General features: G+C 27.9%; 1 protein-coding gene and 1 long non-coding RNA gene across 4 annotated transcripts in view; one reads left to right on the top strand and one right to left on the bottom strand.

Annotated features, from left to right (window-relative positions):
- LOC132927698 (glutamate decarboxylase) overlaps window positions 1-22,598 on the bottom strand; it is a 95,976-nt gene that overhangs the window by 22,515 nt on the left and 50,863 nt on the right. For all 3 annotated transcript variants that reach the window (XM_060992287.1, XM_060992286.1, XM_060992288.1), the window contains exon 3: window positions 9,189-9,425. In XM_060992287.1, the coding sequence (XP_060848270.1) occupies window positions 9,189-9,425 (237 nt within the window). The remainder of the gene's footprint in view (window positions 1-9,188; window positions 9,426-22,598) is intronic.
- LOC132927057 (uncharacterized) lies at window positions 1,064-7,574 on the top strand. Its single transcript, XR_009661609.1, has 3 exons — window positions 1,064-1,255; window positions 6,898-6,956; window positions 7,164-7,574. It is a non-coding gene; the product is annotated as an uncharacterized LOC132927057 (long non-coding RNA).

The following is a 22,598-nucleotide window of genomic DNA, read 5'->3' as shown; positions in this document are numbered from 1 at the left end:
ACACTGAAAATAAAATGTAGTTTGAGTTTAAAAAATATTTTTAATAAAAAGTATATAAATAATAAATACCTAAATAATAGTTAATAATTGCGGGAAATCGAATTTAATAAATTAATTTTTCTTCATCAAATTTAAATATTTTTATATTGCTAAAAGAATGACAACAGTAGATTTATTTTTCAAAGATTAATGTATAAATATATAAGAGAATGAAATTTTTTATTTTTATTTACATTATGTATTCAAAATAAAATATAAAATTATGTTAAAGTATTAAGACATTAAAAAAATACAGTAATTGATAATTAATTTATTTTAATAGGTGGCAGGTGCCAATTATATAAATTATTTAAATTTTTTTTTTATAAAATTTTATATTTTAAATGATAACAATTTAATTTAACAACTATTTATTTATTTTGTAGATTAATTTATACATATAATAACTACCAACCTTAATTATTTACAATACTATATTAGCTTTAATGAATGGTTTTAATTTAAATGTTATTAATTCTTTAAGCTATAATATTATACAGAAAAAATAATATAATTAAAAAAATAATTTAATGTTTTATAAATTTACAAATTAAATTAATATTTAATTTTTATATTTTACGCTATTATATTACATATTTTGAATACTATTAATCCAAAAAGTTTAGCATTAAATTCTAAAAGCTTCGGAAACCCATTGTACTGGAAATGAGATTAAAAAGTTCCTAGGAAATTATTTTATACACAATAATAGTTTTTCTTAGTATTTTTTTATTATTATTTTTTCTTAGAAAAGTTTCCAGCACACGATATAATAATATTATAAATTATGTACGTTTACAAAACCGACAATAAGCGTTACGAGTCACAATGATGAGATGCTCAGAAAAGCGTACTCTTTTTTAGATAAGAAATGGACAAGCATTGGGGCGTATTTCTTTGAAAACATTCTTTCCGATTTCCATGGATATAATATATGTGATAAAAACTTATGAAATAAAAAAATACCAGCTATATAATTTTTTTATTGTTCATTGTCTCGTCTTGTAGACACAATGCAATGGTACTATTCGTATCACTATTGCAAAGAAAAATTACTGATAAATAACGATAAGTAGAAACCTACAATTGGCTGGGAATCTTTACTACCATAATCATAACTCACAAGACTACGAAAGCAATGATAAATTTCAACTTTCGAGATAAGATTTTACTCCATTTGCATGGCGGAACGGGTCGGAATTATTTCGTTATAGTAGTAAGTATATCAGTATTTGTTCAATAGATTATTCAGTTATCCTATTACATTTATTTCCTAACTAACTAATCGATTTGCTACACAAAAGTCTAGTTAACCCAAAAATGTGTTGGTAAAAGGTCTCTAAATCTCAAATGACTTAAATATGACTTGGTTTATTTTATAAGAAATTATTATTAGTATATTTAAATTTATATGTCCAATTTTAATAAATACTGACATTTTCGGTAAGTATATTAACTATATATTTAAAGTCTACAGTTTAAAGCGTATAAAAAGTTTGCTTGAAATAACACTTATGCGGTTCTAGATTTATAAAAAATTTCTTTGAAAAGCATTATATACTTATTATTATATATCGTTAAGATGTTTTTTTATTGTATATAATTTTTCCTGTTTATTTTTGTTTGTATTGTTTTCTTTTTGATAATAATGTATTGGTTTCATGTATCTCTCTCAGCTCTTAAGTTCTGTTTCCTAAACAAATGTTTTTGAAGCATTTATTTTTTTATTTTTTCGAATAACTATTTTTCGCATAAAGGACTAAAGTATATTAAAATTGATGAACGTACATAATATTATACCTACAGTGATTGATGACAACAATTAATTTATTCAACAAATAAATAATTAACTAAATCCTATAGTATTATAACTTGTTATTGAATAACGCTTAACAATAATATATTAAATATAAAAAAAATTATTTTCATCATTTAAAAAAAAAAGCCACAATAATTAACAGTCACATTTATTGTTTATAATATTATAATTTATCGCTTTACTAGCTATTCATAGTTGACACACTTGTCATACCTATAGTGTTAGTGCATTTTTCTGTTATTTAATTAAATATATTCTTTGTAATATTGGTATATTATATTTTTATTTTATAAAAATGATTTATCCTAATTTCTAAAACAATTATGTAAACGGCAAAAAAACTGACTACCTATTTAGTTTTTATATTCAGTATATCCATATACATTTAAGTGAATATTTTGTTTATTGAACTCAATAAGCCTTTTTTGTATTGTTGTCTTATAATTAAAAATATATACCTACTATATAATTAGTATAGTTATTCTAAAGAAAAAACAGTATTCTATTCTGGAGAAGTAAATTAATAATAATAATATTTTTACAAAAAAAAAAAAATACCAATAATGTGTGAAGTGCATCGTCCGCTTGAGAAAAGTAGGCGCGTAAATCGGATAGATGCAGATGCAATATAGTCACATCGTCATTAATCTATTTTGTTTATTTTAATACGATCGTATTAATCCTATGTACCTCATATTACTATAATATTAGAATTCAGTGCGACGTTATTTCAATTTTTTTTCTTTTTAATATACATATATATTTGTATCTGGGTCACAAACCCTGTGGTGAATTTTTTCATTTTTCAGGTCAATCAATTGACTAAGCAGGCGACTATATTATTATCACAATGCTATTGGACTTAAAATACGCGAGCATATAACTTACGTAAGGGCTTAAAATTGATTGTATTCGATTATATTGTATATTATATTATAATATATTATTTTAAATTTATAAATCAGAAAAAAATTAACGTCGATAAGCGGAATTGAAATTAAAATCGAAAAATTTCATTTCGATATTTTCATCTATTGCCTTGCATTGTCTAAATTACACCACCGCGCACCGGTTTTATTGTGATGATGCAGGGGCGAGTGTATAAGATTGTCGCGGATCGCGGAGGAACGATGAACCGTCATCGTCAGCGGACTGTGAGAGCGGTCTTTGACGTGACCCGTCGGTTGCAGCGGACAATCGTCCGGGAAAATCGTTCGCGATCATTTTTCCGGGCCGGTTGGCTAATGGCCCTTTTTGCTGGCGGCCGGGCGGGCGCCGACGGTCGGACGGTAGCGCGCGCGTATTATACAAATCGCACGCGCCCGGGCGGATTCCGCGGAGGGCGTGCGCAGCGCGCACACATCATGCGGGTAAAACCGCTCGCGCGTCGTAATCCCGGGGCGGCGGCGGCGCACAATCATACGGCACATTACTCCCGCCGCCCTCTACGCGACGCTACCGCCCGCACCACAATCGCACATCCGTAGTTTGATTACGATTGTGTGAGGGAGGGAGATATACGTATACTGTAATTCGTGCGAATCCGTTTTTATTTTTCGTTTAAAACTTGTGTTCACTATACTTAGGTGTGCATTTCAAAATGTATCTACGTATACTGACATTTGTTTTCAACATTCGTTGTCACCAATATAAGATGATATTCCCGGAAAATAATACAATTTGATAGTTTAGTACCTATATACCTAATAACTATCGATTTATGTGTAACGGTCAACCAGCGAGAACGCCTTTGTTTTTCAAAAATTAGAGCTTGATTAACTGACATTCACTTAGAAAACTCGCTGAGGATTGTATCGTCTTAGATCCAATCAATTATCGAAAAATTAGTTAATGAAAAACAATGTCAGTTATCAGTTATCGTAATTTAAAATGCTATCATCAAAATTATAAATGAATTTTTGTATAAAATACATGTTTTTAGTTTTTTTACCACATATAAGACCCACAAGATTTGTAAAAAATAATATATACATAAAAAGGTTGAAGACCCATAATCTAGTACTTATTGGTGTCAGTAGCTTATGAACTAAGTAAATTTCGGCTGTTTGGGTGGGAAGATACAACTAATTTGCTTGGATTATCTACGAGTAAATAGTAAATAGTCCACTATATAAAATTAAATCAGTAAATAAAAAAGTTGTTAGCGATCACAACAATAGTACCAAACTTCTAAAAATTATTTATATCAAATGAAAATTCAAACCCGTGGTGGGGGAGGAATACATATTCTACATATATATTTCGTACAAAAAAAAATATTATTGAAAAAATCTAATTTGCTTTACTTCAAAACATATTCAAACTTATTTTATTGACAAGGTAAAGCATTGTATTACCAAGCAATTTGTTTAGTAATTTTATAGATATTGTCTGAATTATAATATATTCATAAAAACTAATAACTCACACATATCCTGGAGTGAATTACAATTTATAAGTCATAGGTGTACCTGTAATACGTTCCTCGGAGTCCCGGCCCCCAGCCACTTTTAAAAATATAAAAATGATTACATTGTGTTCATTAATAAAGAACAATAATTTACAGAAATATTGAATAATAACTTAATCGAATCCAACTATGTTATGACGTGTGTGTAATAATAATAAACTAATCAAGGGCTGTATAAACACATATTTTTTTTCCAATGTCTACTATGATGAAAACCTCGCAGTAGGTGTTGTTTCTTGACAAAACAGAAATACGTTGATTTGTTCAAACAAAATTATGATGGATTATAATATGAATATTAATGTAAATAGTATAAATTAATTGAGTGGGTTCACTCTTATCATCGAATACCAGATGGGTAATTATGCAGGCGTCGTTATTATACACAAAAACATATTATCTAACACTGAAATAATGAACAAATAGAAACTTGTATGACGCGGACAGGATTGAGAATAAATATTTTATATTATTGTTATATTATTTTATGTTTTATGTTATTGGTTTTACAGAAATCTCAACTCCTATACAAATTAAAAATTTAACACATTGATTCTACTACAATTCGTACCAGTGGCGTGTTTAGGGGGTAGGCAAGTATCCACCCACATTTTTTATAAGTATAAGTCCATTGCTCAATGCTCAATGGAAATCTGATTTATAGTGAGAAAACAAATTGTTTTGATTAGGTTAAAATTTAAGACTTGAATATTTAAAGAAGAACTGTGGATTTTTTTTTTGTATTATACAGGATATTGTACTCTAAATATTGTTTCTGTTTCCATAATTTTTTCTATTACAATTATTTTTTGTTTATAATTAATCTAGGAATATCTAAGAACCAAATTAAATTATATCATATAGTTTATGTTTTAATAAAAGGTAAGCTACCATTTATTATAAAAGTATTAAAATTAGTCATTTAGAATAAAAATACTAAAACTTAAATAGATCAAATTATAATATAAGGAGGGGGAAAACCATTCTGAAATTAACTTTTGTGGCTCATCCACAAAAAAAATTCTGGACATGCCACTGATTTGTACTAGAGAAATAGATGATTATTCAACCAACCGTACTTAACAAAATCAAAAACCATAGCTATTTTTGATTAAATTGAAGAGTTTAACTCTACTCATAATTATCTTTCCTATATAAATATGAAATAATTAATGATTTATCATTATTATACAGTTAAGATTTTTTTGCTCTATTATTATATTAAACTAAAATTGCACTCAAAATAAATCTTAAGATATACCAACTTTTAATTTTGTTTTATTATTTGAGTTTAATATAGGATTTACTATGTTTATACCCTCATAACAGTCCTTATTTTTTGTAAATTTTTCTATTATACACATACACATTACACTATTTTTTTTTTGTCTATCTAGACAAACATCTTTTAAGGCTTGTAACTAGTAAACATAAACTTTTTTTCGTCCATTTGTCATTTGCTACTGCACACTGTGTGTGCTACTACACACACAAAATAAATAGGGTCTGCCTCATAAGTAAAACTTAATGCTTTTATGGAAGTAATATGATATAATATTATATTATTTAAAAATAACAATAAGGAAGTTTAGACCAGGACCCATAAATGTTTATAATAAAGGTGAAAAGCCAAAGAAAATGTCCGGCATAAAATACAGCTAAATTATTACATTCCCTTAAAAAAAAAAAGAAAAAATATCTCAAGTTACTTATAGTAAAATTATTTAAAGGAATACTGTAAAGGCCGATGAGAATATATTTATTTTTTTATCTAAAAATGCATGATGATGGATGATATTATATTGTGTAGAATTTTCTGTTTGTATCATATTAACATAAATTGAAAAGAATCGTATCTGTTGTTATTATATATAGGCGTGACTGAGATTTGAATCAGAAAATACACGTACACTGCATACAATATATAGAAATATCTATTTTAGTCAAATTGATTTGAAATATGCAAAAATAATTATTATATTCCTTTACCTAAAATACATTATTATTTTACGTTGTGGTCTTTAAATATAATGATAAATGGATGTCATATCTGCTCGTTCTAAAAATGAACATGCTAATATTTTAGTGATATAATAGATTATAGATATAAATAGGACCAATAGGAATCTGAAAAATAAAAACTAATAAAATTATTTTACCATACAATGTGTGCTAAGTAACATAACGTAGACTGTTTATGAACATAGCCACTAACTAATATATTAATAGTCACTCAAACACACAGCGGGTTATCATTTACAAAACAAAAATGTAGTTTTAAAAATTATATTATCTACGAAAGAGATAAATTTTAAGATCATAATTGATCCTATTATAAAAATAAATGTAATACACCATTATGATAAAAAAAAATATATTTTTCATTTAAGAAGACTAAAGTTGACTTAAATAGCTAGAAAACTAGTGTTTTCAGTTACATGGATTACCTACCCCGTAGCTAGATAGTATTTACATTATATTATGTATATTAATATTTGTATTACATAAGGTTTATAGAAGACTTGACATAATATATTTTAAATGTAATTTCATTGTATTCAATTTCCAGATGTCCCTGTTACGCTATATGTCCTGTACACATAATAGGTAAAAGGGCGTGTACGAGTGGTAAGTACCTACTTCATATATAATAAATAAATAGATTTTATACTATGCGAGTTTCTGATGGATTTATGATTCAAAATGTTGCAGTGATGAACTGTAAATGGGAAATTGTAGATGCTATTCGGAGACTTGTGTGCATTATTACTTGTACTTTGTGTACCTCGAGTATACGCTGCAGTTTGTTTTTAATTATTATCATAATCATTTCAGACGTCATTTTAAGGATGGGTAATGTCGAGGGGCGGTCGGAAACGCGACGTACCAGGAAATTAATCCGATTCAAGATTATGATAATGAAAACATCGTGGCACGACGGATGTCACCGAACACGCTTACACTGCGGGCACACGACAGACGTCAGTGGTGATAACACCCCTCGCCAACCAATCTCCACGACTATTCAAAAACGATTTCACCCCAAGTGAATATACACAACAGCCGCGGTGAAGATTTTTATACAAATATATTATGCACGTTATGACCACGAGTACTTCGCTTTGTCACATCATAATAATATATTATTTATATTATGCATATTGTCGACGGCTACTGCAATGGTTGTCGATACATTAGTATTATATATATTATTAACTTTGTGTACTATAAGAATAATAAATTCATGAAAACATATGCTTAGAAAATATTATTATGATTTAAAAATTATAGTAATTAATATTTTATAATATTTGTAAATCCTGATATTAGCATAAAAATAAAATAATTTTTAATATTATGCATTCTGTAGAATATTGGATTATACAACATCCAGATACCTAACTTACCTAACTTACGCATATATTTACTTTCATAAATTAGTACCTCATTAATAATAAAATATGAATATTTTATAATTCAGAAAATAAGTGCTAAATTAGCTGTTTGATTTAATAACAAATTTCATACAAAACGTAATGTCGTATTTGTTAGATAATGGTTTGGTACTAAGTGTCTACTGTCTAGGTATAGATAATGTGTTGCATTTTATTCATGCTTTGATCAAAAGTAATATATATGGATGCTTATAACGTATTATCCTGAAAACAGTTCAAGACATTGTTAAATTCTGTAATTTCAAAGTTTCAACCACCAATAAAATGTTACCTATGTTAAGTTAGGAAATACCTTCATTTTAAAGTATAGCTAAATAGTAACATTAATAACATATCTTAAATACCTTCATAATATGATAGAATAAAGTGCACATTGTTGTAATAAAAGTTTTTAGTGTTTTTACGAATATAGAGGAGAAGTACAAGAAAACTTCGAAGAATGTTAACCCACTAAATTTAAACTATACAATTTAAATACTTACAACGTTTAATAGTAACAAATTAACTATATCAAAATTTTCAAATAATTATTCTACTTTGTATTATAGAATTAAAAATAATATATGTCATCATTCATTATGTTTTGTAATAAATTTAAATAACAGATAATTTCAAAAAGGTTAATACTTTCCAAAAAAAAATCAATGTTTAGATTGCGTCTGATATTTAACTTCTCGATAATTTTTTGACGTAATATCAATGTTCGTAACGGCGTAACAGTAGATATTATTTATTTATTATATTATTATATTAGTATATTATATTGTACGTGCAGTTGATAGATAAAAATGAATGATGATATAATAATAATATTACATAATATATTCAATATTTAAAACATAAAATTTAGTGTTTAGAATACCTACTACTTATTGCTACTACTACTCAAACCTTTATATATATTTACAAAAGCGTTAATGTTAAATAATGCATCAGTATAATGTATAATCAAACAATCTCATCGAGGACTGTACGTCTGAAAGTGTTCAGTGGTATTTGTTGAAAACCGATTGCTCTTTCGTGCGTTAAAAGCTGTCACGTACACCGGTCACAATATGATGTGTAGAGCACCACTTGTTCTCAAAACACTAATATCAAGGGTGTTTTTGTCATCAGAATCATCACACCCCATCCCTCGACAAAGTTTGAAACCATATAATATGATACATTGGGAACATGTGTTTCTCCATAAACTCAAATATATTTTATATTAAATGTATAATGTATTATAATGTATCATGTATATTGTATGTATATACAATGTATAATAATATAATATTATGTAAAAACAGTAATACACGTTTGACTATGAACTTTATAAAACCCTGTACAAAAACCGTATACACTCGTTCAAACACTGAAACGGATTTTAAGAAAAGCAATAAAAATGAAACGTTTTTCTTACCTGTTTTTACTTGATGCTTGAGTGTTAAACTGCAATCGTCGATTAAATTTTGCAATGGCACACCTTCGTTGGGAATATCCAATTTCAACAATCGTAACATCTCCTCGGGGTGCTTAAAATGCAATACTTTTTCGTCTCGATCATTGACGTCGTTAATGTAATCTACTAAGATATCAACGACTTTTAAAAGAAACTCTCTGGTTTGTGCCTGTCCAGATAAATTATGAGGCAATAAATCTGAAAAAAAAAATGGTAGACATTTGTAAATCATATAAAATTCAATAAAAAAATTGTATTTTAATAGAAAACTTCAACTGATGTTTACCTACTAGGACGTTTAAAAAAATAATGTATAGTAAAAAGTTTTGATAATATACACATTATGCACGCTATAAACTTAATAATTACTAAATCGATTTAAATTTAAATTTAAAAAATTAAATTAAAAATGATATTGTTATTCACGTTATTAAAATTTAAAGTAACTTTAAATATTATACATAATATTATCGGATATTTGTATTTAAATTTTTATATTGTTATAGTTAAATTAAAAATTTTAATTAAAAAGTTTTTATCTTTAAGCTATCTAAATATTTCCTCCGATAAAATATGTTTGATGGACCTTATTAGCATCTGAAATTTAGTATTATAAATTATTATTACGAAAAAATTATATATATATGTATACAAAATAGTTTACTAATTTTATTTGGAAAGCAAAAATGTTAAACAGTTCTATTATCATTTTTTTTTTTTGATTTTGAATCAAATATCAAAATAGATGGTATTTAAATAATGCCAAAGTTCAAATCGAATTGTCAATAAATTGTATTATATATGGCTTTTATTATTATTATATGTCGTTGTTGTTTTCCGTCGCCTCTATTAAAACACGACATAATACTACAACAGAAACATCATTGGATTTTCATAAACCATTATTTTACCAAGAACCGCGATACAATAGAACCCACTTTGGGCAGGGCTTATGGGTCCAAATCCAATAATCCATGTCATTTTTGCCGGTATTGTGTCGAGCAAAAATCAACGACGTACGCCGGATATTAAAATGTGTGACCAACCGTAAAATAGGAATCTTTCATCCCCCATTTGTTGCGGAAAACATGTAACGGTTTTTTTTTTTTATTATTATTACTATTTTTTTTCCTCTTTCAAAAGTCTAATTGAATCGAAACCGACCACCGATGACTAAGTTATTGTTGATAATCGGAAATAACCCATACAAGTAAGGTAGAGTGAGTTTCAATGGATTTCGATACGCGTATGTAATAGTTATCAAGTTATTTAGAATTGTATGTGCACTGAAAGCATCATGACCTGACCGAAAAGCTTTTCACTTGAAACGACGCATTATTCGACCGTGTTATCTAACTACAACCCGGCGAAAAATTATGCTTAAGAATTGTGATTATGGTTTATGGTTTATGGATTTAAATTTATTGTTCGTTTTTAGAGTTATATAACTATAGTGTAAGCAACTTATTTTTATTAATGTACACAATTATAATTTTATTTCATAATAAACTGTTTAAAATTAAGATTGTTTTTGTTCAAAATAGTTGTGTCTTGAGCTGTGTGTGTATTAATAAGCAAAGATATACAATATTCTAAAATTCTAAATTATTATAGTTAAATCGTATTCTAGAACGTCTAAGCTCTAAAGTAGTTATACTATATTAATATAGAGTAAAATAATTGTCAACGACATTTGCAGACTGCAGTTACGGGTACAAGCACGGGTTCTGTGTTTGAGTGTTAATACAACAACAAAATAACTGTGCTATACAATATTCGTCGGTCTGTATTTTGTATTGTATAATAATGGAGAAGATTCATAAATATTTATCATATTCGTGTTGTGTTAGCTGTCAGGGCTCAAAAACATTGCTTGAATACAAATTATATATCATCTGAACAAAACAGTGTTTGTAAATACAGCGTTGACAATTAAATTACACAATTATTTGCATACACTTTTATCTTGGCTTGTGCACGTGTATAATTTTGTTTTTACTAAAAAATTGGTTTTAAATAAAAAAATTAAAATATTTGATTGAAAAAAAATCTCTTTTAAAAAGAGTCTTTCTAAAAAAGAGAATTTAGTAGCCATAAAAATGTTTTCATTATACATATTTTTTCGTTCACTTTATCTCAGTATAATATATATAGATACAGCAAGAGTAATAGTGTTTTGTTTCTTTTTTATACGAATAATTTAATTATAATTTTGTTAAAAGATAATGCTAACACAAATTACAATTAGCCGTTAATTTATTCCAGTAGAATGGGTATAGCGTTGTTTTAGTTTTATATAATTATGGCGACAAATTTCTGCTTAATTCTAGTTGGTCGTATGAAATAATATTACGGCTTTTTTCAAAAATATTTGAACAATGAGAACGCAACCAAAATTATAAGTTATTTGGACAAAAAGCACAGGAGTTAGTTAATTAAAATGTATTATAGCCTTTTAGCTTTATTTAGGATCGTTCGTAAAGCTATTTTAATACAATGGTTTAAAAACCATCATACTTATTATAATCTATTGACTATTACATAATATTAATTGAATATTACGATAATTACACATATAATAAAAATAATATTTTGTGTACTATACAGCGCACCGCAATAATTTACATAATTTACATAATAACTGTTGTACTATTATTTTATTCGTGAACGTTAAACTAAGAATTTAACATCAATATTTTTTCTGTTTTGAAAAACATCAAAATAAATACTTAAAATTTGCATACTTGAAATCATACCTACTAAATTCATACTTAAATTTCCATATCACTCTGGTAGATTTTAAAACCAGCTAAAAAAATGAACAAATGCTATAATTTTTGACCACGATAGCGTATCTAATATCCATAAATCTTAGTTTTTAAACTATAATGTTAGGTAAGGTGTAAGTTTCATGTATTTCTTATAAAATATAGTGGTATTTTTAATTACTAATATAATATTATTTTTTTGTATAAAATAAACATTGAAATAGTATTAAAAATTGTACGTTATACTTTTAAACGTAGACAAGTTTAAGCAACTTCGAAAACCCAAGTAACAAAAAAATAAAAATAAATAATTTATCGCATTCAGAAAACAAAGGGATTAGGTTATAGAACTTATAATTCTTGCGAAAATTCTACGCACGCTGAAAAAGCTATTTATGAAATCAAAAAAGGAACATTTCATTATTTCATATATCATATAGTTTCAAAGTACCATATCTAGAATTTAGAGTGTCCGATACCTTTTGATCATTCTTTCATTCCTTCTACTCCGAAAATGATTTTCAGTAAAGGAAAGAAATAAAACGAATACATTAATTTATAATATTATTATTTATAAATTATATAAATAAAATTAGAAATCATTGAAAAACTCATAATATACTTTATGAGATTCAATCAGAATTCAAAAATAAAATTCCAAAAAACATCTACATTTATGTATATAAGCCCATCTTGACGAATATAAAACCAATAGATACTACAGGCCACGTGATATTATATAAAATTACCAATGCAGTGAATTATATTATGTATATTATATTTATAATTATTATTATATTATTATAGTTTATTTTACTTTATATCTAAAATCATCGCTCATCCCTCTCTCAAAAGATTTTTTACAATTACGGTATTGCACAGGCAACGTATGCAGTAACTATACTTGTCGGTTTGTCACCATTTGCGGTACCACCGAATCCAATTTCTAAAAATCGATACTTCCCCGAATTTAAATACCGAACTAAAGCAGTGGACAGTGGTGTAAAATAGGGTCATCATGTAAGTATAAATAAGTAATCTATAAAAAGATTTTTACCCTAGGTCATTACTTAATGTTGAAATTGTATACTGTTATAAATATAGTACGGCATTTTCGAAATATTTTCAAAAAGAAAATTACTACTATTTAATTTCAACACGGTTATTATTTTGTTTCACGAATCATAATTAACTACGAAAATACACGTAAACCACATTGAACGACTACGGTATTTATAGTCGTATGTAGCTAGAGCAGGTGCTTAGATTGGTAACAGTAATTTGTTTCGTCAATATTATATAATATATTAATCAAGACTATATAAGCTTAAAAAATGTATTTTATTTTTGAAAATTTCGTAGTCGTTACCGGGCGTCTATAACGTTTCATAAATTCTAATGGGCCACAGTTAGCGAGTAAAACCCATAATACGTATTATGTTTACTATACATATAGACGTTACCTTTGGAACTCTCCTCGAAAACGACCGAACCGAGCAAAACTACGACCGTACCTATTATTGCGGAACGACCGCGGGGACGAAAAAATAAAATCATTTGTCGATGTTATTCACATATCTGCCTATAATTATACCCATACCTATATATATATACGAGTATATAGTGATATTATTGTTGTATTTTCGCGGTAGTCGTCGGTCGTCGCCAAAACCACCGCCGCCGCCGCGGACCATCAATCTCCCAGCCGGCGGCGCGCTGGAAGTTTAACCATATACGCGCGAATTATTCGGGGAAACAATGAGCCGAGTCAACCCGTCAGCCACCTGTGCCAAAAGGCAGAATTAATTAGCCTCCGGTCGCGGTGCGCGCGGGTAACGGTACGGCGGCGACGGTGCCGCGGTAGTCGGCGGGCGAGATTTTATTAATGACGGCCGCCTGTTTGTAACGTCAGCTGCAACCAATGGGCCCTTTATGGTAACCGCCGCCCGTAAATGCCACTTCTGCGACACGAGCGCGGGCGCGCGCCCGATCGCTGCTCGCCCGTCCGCCCCGCGCGTGTCCCGCCGCCACTATAAATCACGCGGCCGATTGTTTGGTATTATTATATACGGGCTGAATTTAACAACCTCTACCGCCGCCCCTCCGCGCCGCTGCAGCCACACCTCCGCGATGCACTCGTACGCACACTCCCGGCCGAGACGCGCTCGCAAGTACGTATATTTATCATGTACACTCGCGGCGGCGGCGGCGGCGGCTGCTGTGATGCGCGGTGGAAGAATATTATTACGCGCGCGTACTTGACTCGACGTCTGCGTGCCGACCGCAAGTGCGGTCGAGGGATATAATAATATAATATATACGTAGGTTTGGTCGGAAAAAGGCGCTTATTATAATATATTATATATAGTTCAATATATTATATAGTGTAAAGGCTATATACGAGGTACTATCGCGAGTGTTGTGTGTACACCCATAGAATATTAATTGAACGTATTATACGACGATATATTATTTGTTATGATTATATATAGGCATCAGCCTATAAGTATAGATATATTATACTTATGAACAGTTATCGAAATACAATAGATAATATTATTATCACACGCAGATATATCAATTTTTACTCGAAGACTATAGGCTATACAAATACAAGATACAGTCGAACTTGGTCAACTCGGAGTTAACTGCGGGGAAAAAAAGTTTGAGTTATCCAAATAAAATTCAAAATAAATATGTAGGTATTTTTTTTTAAAACAGTACAATATATATTAATTCCTATATGTATTTATTATAATATGTAATAAAAAATATTTACTATTTATTTATTATGTATAATTTTAAAAAGGTATATAGGTATAAACAAAAATTAGGTTAGAAAATTATTTTAAAAAAGTATTTATTTTTGTTTGAGTGTTACTGTTGATCGCCACAGCATTTGCAGTGAATCGTTCTATTTTATTTAAAGCTTCGAAAAAGCCGATCACTGACCTCTGGTTTGTTTTCGATAAATCGCCTCTATTCATTATAATGCACCTGTGCTTGTATAATCTATTTTCGATAGTAAATGCACATAGCCACATAGGTACATGAGGAAAATATCACAATTTTATAATATTATAATATAGAAAAGTAACGAGTTTATTTGCTAAAATGTTAAATACTTCAATATTATTTACTTAACTTAGAGGAACGAATAATGAGTTCTAAAACTAAACTTTTCCCTACCCATATTAATCCAAACTTACACATTATACCTAAACTGACTATAAGTACACCATTATCTAACCTGTGATTTATTTTTGATACAAATTCATAATAATTTGTAGGTACTAAACAGTGCTATACTCTGACGACATCTTGAGAAGAATTTAACGAAAAATAATGTAAATGATATTTTAAAGTTTTTCAAATGAATAATCATAACAACTATATTTTAATTTATGATTGAATAAATACCTATTTGGCCAATATTTATGTACATTATTACACAACAAAACGGATGGAACCAACCGTCAGCTGTGACTGCGGGATGATATTGTATTGTAATGTCCATACCTGATATTATAAAATATTTGTATTGTTAAAAGTTTGATACCGTTACGAAAAATATAATAAATCATTACATTCGAAAAGCAACGATTATGATGTTCGATATTTGTAGTGAAAATGATTTTCATTAAATTCAAAAAATGTTAACGAACAATATGCAACGAATTAATTACATGCTTGATATATATATATATTATGCAATAATATAACATTTTACGTTTTGTATAAAACAAATTTTTACAACCCACATATTTTTTTTAACCATAGTAAACTTTGTATTTGTTGTACCCGTATTGAACACGGAAAAATATACATAAATATTCCTCTGGAATGTACGTGTATCACATGGCATTTTTTTTTTTTTTTAATAACAATATACATTTATATTCAAAAGTCGTCCGTAATGGCCAAATATGTTCTAGAATAATATATTACAAAATGAACGTTTGGTTAAAAACTAAAATACATTAAATGTGTACTTTTAGTTTTTCCTTTTTCGTTTTATTACAATTATATTATAATATGATGCACCATAATACCTAATAATATATTTTTAATAAGTGTAATTTAGTTTATATTGTAATAATCATAAATATTAATTATTTAATCAAATGAGTATTATTTATTAACATATTTTGAATTAACTAGAAAAAAGGCGCAAATCTTTGTCAAACAAACAGCGTACTAATTATCTGCCAAACATTATTCTTATCTAAACGTCGAGCACCTAAAGTTATAATCTGTAGCATAGACAAAATCCTGCATACAATAATTGAGTAGGTATAAATATTTTCAAAAACTTATTTTCTATTAGAAATCAGAGTATAAGTATTACTTAAATTATAAAACAAAAAATTGAAAACTATTATGACAAAAAAATAGCGAACAAATATAATATGTTTTTTTTATATAATTTTAACTTACTATAAACATATAATATGGTCAACATCTAGAATCATACAATAGAAAAAAACTAACCCAATTCAATGATTAAATCAGTATTTTAGAATACCTTTGACCACAAAGTTAATAACAATATATTATATTATATTATTATGAATATCCTATTATTCATGTCGGTATCAGTCGAACGTGTATGTATGACGTATGGTTTTTATCGCTCCCGTTCCGAATAAAGTTAAGTACCTACTTTTATTATGCCATATACGCATACCGACCGCAGCTCGTCGCGGTCGTTATCTGGATGATATATTATTATTCCAATATTTTATACGTGTCTGTGTGTGTATATTTGTGTGAGTGTGTCTGTGTGTGTGTTGAGCTTGTACACCGACTACTCGGAACGTGTATCCTATCCACAGGAACTGACTCCTGTATATACAACACGCCACACCGGAAATTCCTTAAACCCCTTTCGAGTCTGCACCCCAAGGGTATAATCTATTATCGCTCGGCAGTAGTGACATAGTTGCAGTAGATATGTATAGAAGCAGAGCATACTATACAATACGACGCAGCGTATGCACAATATAATACAATACAGTCAAATGGGAAATTACTTCAAATGCCAGATGCATATTATGTATCGATAGTCAAAAATGTAAGTTGTAATACAACTTCACTGTATGTTTATTTAATATCAAATTATATTGTTAAATATTAAATATTAGTTTAGAAGGACGCAAGTAATTTGTTGGATATTAAAGTGTTAGAATGGATTTGTACAAATAGAACGTGTTAGAAAATACGATTGAATCAATTTTTAAATCCTGAGCAAAGCGATAGCTGTATTGATTTTTTTGTTCTGTATATTACATTTGTGAGTAGCAAAAATGCTTCAATCTTCTATTCTAGTAGAAAAGTGAATCTAGTTGGTACATTGGAAGGGGAATAATAGTAAAAGTGACCAATACTTTTTTTAATAATTGTGAAAAACAAATTTTTACACAAACCCATTAGTTGACAAAATCAATTTTTTGTTTTGTTATAATTTATACACAATCAATAACTGCATGCTGACATTTTTACAAAATATGTTTATATTAGAAATTTTTACAGTTTATTATATTTTTAATATTTTTAAGCTATTTATAGAAGTTTGAAATGCTCGATTTTATTTTAGATTTTTTTTTAGAAATATCAATGAAAATTTTCGATAAAAAAATCATGAAAATTTGCAAATCATTTTGAAGTAAAAATGTATAGAATAATATTTAGACTTATGGTATGAAAATGAAGACAAGGTTCTTCATACGTTTTTTCTAATGGAATATATAAAACAATTGATATTTTTGCAAGTGATGGAATTTCTAATATTAAAAATATTCGTAAATCCAACTATTTCGTGTTTTTAATTCTTTGCATTAAATACTTAAGCGATTATTTAATAATTAGCGTTATTGTGCATAAAACATTTATTAAAAAACACATTATAAGAACTAAGACTTATCATACAAATCTTATAAAATTGATTGATCTATGATTTTTTAAATGCTATTAAACAGTTTTCTAGAAAAAATCCTTGGATTTTAAAACATAAAATAAAAAAAAATATGTATAATCTTATGATATGATTTGAGGAATTAATTTTGATTTCAACACAAAGGTCCGTAACAATACATATTATTGTTATTATTGGGTCGATGATGACTTTGATAAATATCACTTAAGCTCGATTTAGGCCGAAAATCGACATTATTGTAAAATAATAGCCAATGGACAGTGTTACAAACCATAAAGTTTTAGCAAATGCCACCAATCACTTGTAAATATTGTAATACATAATTATATTTTAATTAATAATTTTAATATTACACAGTGTTTATTTATAGATGCGTAATTTAATATTATTATGATAGACACGAAAAGTTGAAAATATTTCACATTATGAATTATTATGAATTAATTTATTATATTTAATATTTCTCCAAAAAAAAAAAAAACACTGCAAAATGTTATACGTAACAAGCTTAATATTAAATAAAATGTTCCCTACTCAAATAAAAAAATGACAACAATTTGTAATTTTTTAGTTTGTTTATAGAGAAGGTTATTACTTATTAATCAGTGACATAAACATGAAAATAATTTTATAAATACTTAGAATATTATTATAAACTATAACATTTATTTTTTTATTTATTATTAGTTATTAGGTAATCACATTATATTATTATTATTTCATAATATTAAATTAATGCTATTCTTTAAAGATTCGTCTATCACAAGGATTTTATTCTTAGTGGAAGATGATGCGGTGACATATAAGTAAAATATATTTTAACCTATTTTTGTAAACTTCAATACTTCAGAATAAATAAATATCATTATTATTATTATTATTATTTAAATTTAAAAAATATATCATTCATTCAGCGAGATTTTTTTTATAATTTCCATTAACCATCGTAATCAGAATTTATCATTTAGTTAACCACTTATTTAGAATTTTGCTAAGACCATTTATTTTTCGACTAAGCTGCAGGCATCTGCAGTTGCGTTTGTTCGTAGCACCACCGCCGGTGCGTGACGGACGATGGTCTGTAACACTATTACACAATATATCGATACAACAATATACCACTAGTAAAACGGGGGCTGTTTTATGTGAAATACACTATACAGATATGGTTAGGCGGGTGGACGATGGTACTGTATATATACATATATCGTAAAGCCCAAGAACGGCAGGCATTTTAATTAAAGAGCTTAACGCGTGTTCAGGAATTTGCAATAACCCGGAGGGATAACAAAAGAGATTTTATATATACATTTTTTTCTTTCTTCCCCATCAAAACAACTGCGGTTCGGAATGCATAAGGCCGGGGACAGGACGAGCGCTCGCTCTCGCTCGCGGATGTGGAACATCTGTTGCTGAACAGCGAAAAGTAATTTTTCACCCCTTCGCGCGTATCTCGTTCATTCGTACGGAGTGCGCTATTATATATATATATATATATATATATATATATATGATATACATGTGCAGCGTGCGTGTGTTTATTTTTTACCCTTATTTGCAAAATGTCCGGGACCGCCGTTGCACTCCGTTTTGTGCCCAAGCGAGGGTGGCGATCGGCTGCAGGGTCGGTGTGTCTGTAACAATACGCGCACGCCGAAACACCAAAGAAGAGAGAAATTTAGACATTCTTCCCGTTCGGTGATCGTATAATATTATGTGTAATGCATAAGGATCGAGTCTCCCGCAAAAGGATTTCGCCATGTAATATGCGGCGGGATGATTACCCGCGAGATCGAATGTATGCTACAGGACCATAGTATTATATTATTATATAATAAATATTTTGTACACATGGCGATATTATATTTCTTTGAAAAGTAATATAACTATTTAACGAAATTAATTGTGGATGAAGGAAATGCAAGACGAAATTTATTTATTTTTTCATATTATACTTATGTCTTATAATATGCATCTAAAGTCTTAAGAATATATTTGTGTTCTCGTTGATAGGATTGAAAAAATTCTGGTTATCGACCGTGGACAATTTACCAATGAAAGTATTTCATTATTTTAGGCGTAAACTGTAAGTTATGTTTTATATTATGACAAATTAATTTGGAAATAAATCTTCAAAATTATTGAATGACCGTTAATACTTGTTCAAAGTCACGCGTTGTTTTTAAAAAGATATTTTTTTCGATTAGGCAAACTTGTACTAATTCAGGATTATTTTCAATAATTATAATCTACATGTAAATCATGTATTTTCATTTGCTGTTTATATTTCGGATTATTTATATAACCATTATAATCTGAATGAATTATGAATTTTTAAATATATTTTAATATTCTAAAAATTAGATTTTTATAACTGCGACGTTATTGAAAAATGCTTGTTGAATTACCCTGTAAAGATAATCTCTAAATAAATCATTTAAATATGGCTTATGATTTTACTATATGAACTATATTTAGTCATACCATTCGATCATGCGCCTATTATATTTAATAAAAAATACAATTTTTCTTCAATAAATTAGTTAGAAATTATAATAGTATTACGATGTATATCCGATTCTTATGATTTATATCTTATATATTTATGTTTTTATAATACGGATGGAATAATATAACATCGGCAATATATACTGGAAGATAAAATAAAATAAAATGTACTAACATTTTAATAACTATAAATTATACGCATCACATATGATGTGGCGATTCCAGAAAACGACTGCTGCAGCTGACATCGCAGTACACTACGTAAGTACATAGTTAAACTAAAAATCATGATTCGTGATAAAACGTTTACTGCAAAACTAGTAAGTAGAAAATGTTGAATTTAAAATGAAAGTACAATACAATTGGCAAGGAAATCTGTCACTGATTCAAAATGAATTAATGTACACATGTTGCGCTTTATGGTCGGTTGTCAAAACTCAGTGTTAGGTAAAAACGATATTATTAAATTATAGTCAACAATTTCGGACATTATGATGATAAACGAATATCTAACTACCAAAGTTGTAAGTTATACGAAAAATATGATCTGATCTCTGTTCAGTCTACGTTTCTTGTTTAGAAGTAATTTATCAAACCTGTTAAAACTAAAATAAAGTTCTTAAACTTTAATTTTACAAACTAACTTCTTCGTTCCAAAATCTGTCCTGAAAGAAAATCCAGATTTATAAATAATTGGTTTATTAGTTCAATGACCTATGGAATTCAATTTTGAAGAGCCACAACCAAAATATTTAACTTAAAGTTATTCTAATCATTCGAATCTATAGGTCTGTGATTAATAGAAAACAAGAAGGATACGTTAGTAACCACATCTCTACGAAGTCAATATTTAAACACAATAAATTATACTCATATTGAAATTTCTATACAAGATTCTATAAAAATATCACTCAAATACTCTATTTCCAATTTTACTTTTAATATATTAACAGAAAATCTTTCTCGTCGTCTTAAATTAAATGAGACACGCAACCTGTTGATATATTCCTTTAAATGCGTTATGATAAAATTAATAAAAACCTTCAATTCAAAACCTTAAAATAGTTCCTTAATGTTTGGCCTATTATTATATTTTACTCATTGTATATTTCTCTATTTAAATAAAAATATATTATGATATTTTAACATATAGTTATTATTATATAGGCTAGCGCGCGATATGTATACCTATGTATATTGAACGATTTGCAGAGGTTTTATTCGTGTCATTTAATTTCAGTCTTAAAATATTTTTTATCACATGTAACTCGGTACAGGCAAGATAGTGCGTTGACATAAAACGTTAAAAAGAAAAAAAAATGTGAAAAGGTCACTGTGGTGTTACGATTTGATTTTATTCTTGTTACAAACTTTTTTCATTATTTCGCGGTATCGCATTATCGCGTCAGATGTGCACCAAAACGATTTAGTCGATAAAACATTCAAAAAAATAAATATCAAGATTCTCGTTTGTATACATATATTACTAATAACTAGGGAACAGATTTAAATGCAAAATGCATTTTTTTCTAAATGTCCGAAAACTTTTCTCTCCAAGCACAAAGTCCATTTATCCATTATAAAAATTAAAAATGTAAGTTTTATTTTGTACTTATTTTAGTGCACTTATATTTTTAGTGCATTTTTTTTATGCTTTTAAGTCATTTTTATATAGGAATTGATAAAATTCGATAAAAATTAAGCAGCATTTAATTATACAGTGCTATTATGAAAAAAAAGATAAAAGTATAACGAAAGTATCTATCTGAAATATTCTAAATAATTCTATATTATTCATTTTTTCAAAAAAAAGAAGATAGAAGAACTATAAAAGAATCAAAATGATACGAATAATTAATATCTAAGAATAATATGTATATAATTAAATAAATTTTTTCAATGTTAAAAACAATATTAGGTGCATTTTTTAGCGAATTTTAAAAAAAAATTTGTTATGAGTGCATTAATTTGTATTTTTATAAGGAATTTTTCACGTTTTTTAGAGCATTTAAATCCATTTTCTACTAATGACGATTATTGATTTTTTTGGTGTTAAAAATTACACCTAGTAAATATGATTAGGTCAGGAATAACCAAATATTACTATGTGTGGGGAAAAAATCGTTTATGTTTGTTTATTCCGTTTAAGCCAAATTATTT

This window comes from Rhopalosiphum padi, chromosome 3 (genome assembly GCF_020882245.1).
Source record: "Rhopalosiphum padi isolate XX-2018 chromosome 3, ASM2088224v1, whole genome shotgun sequence".
NCBI classification, from domain to species: domain Eukaryota; kingdom Metazoa; phylum Arthropoda; class Insecta; order Hemiptera; family Aphididae; genus Rhopalosiphum; species Rhopalosiphum padi.
The sequence above is the reverse complement of the archived record's forward strand: the minus strand, read 5'-3'. Positions and strand labels throughout refer to the sequence as shown.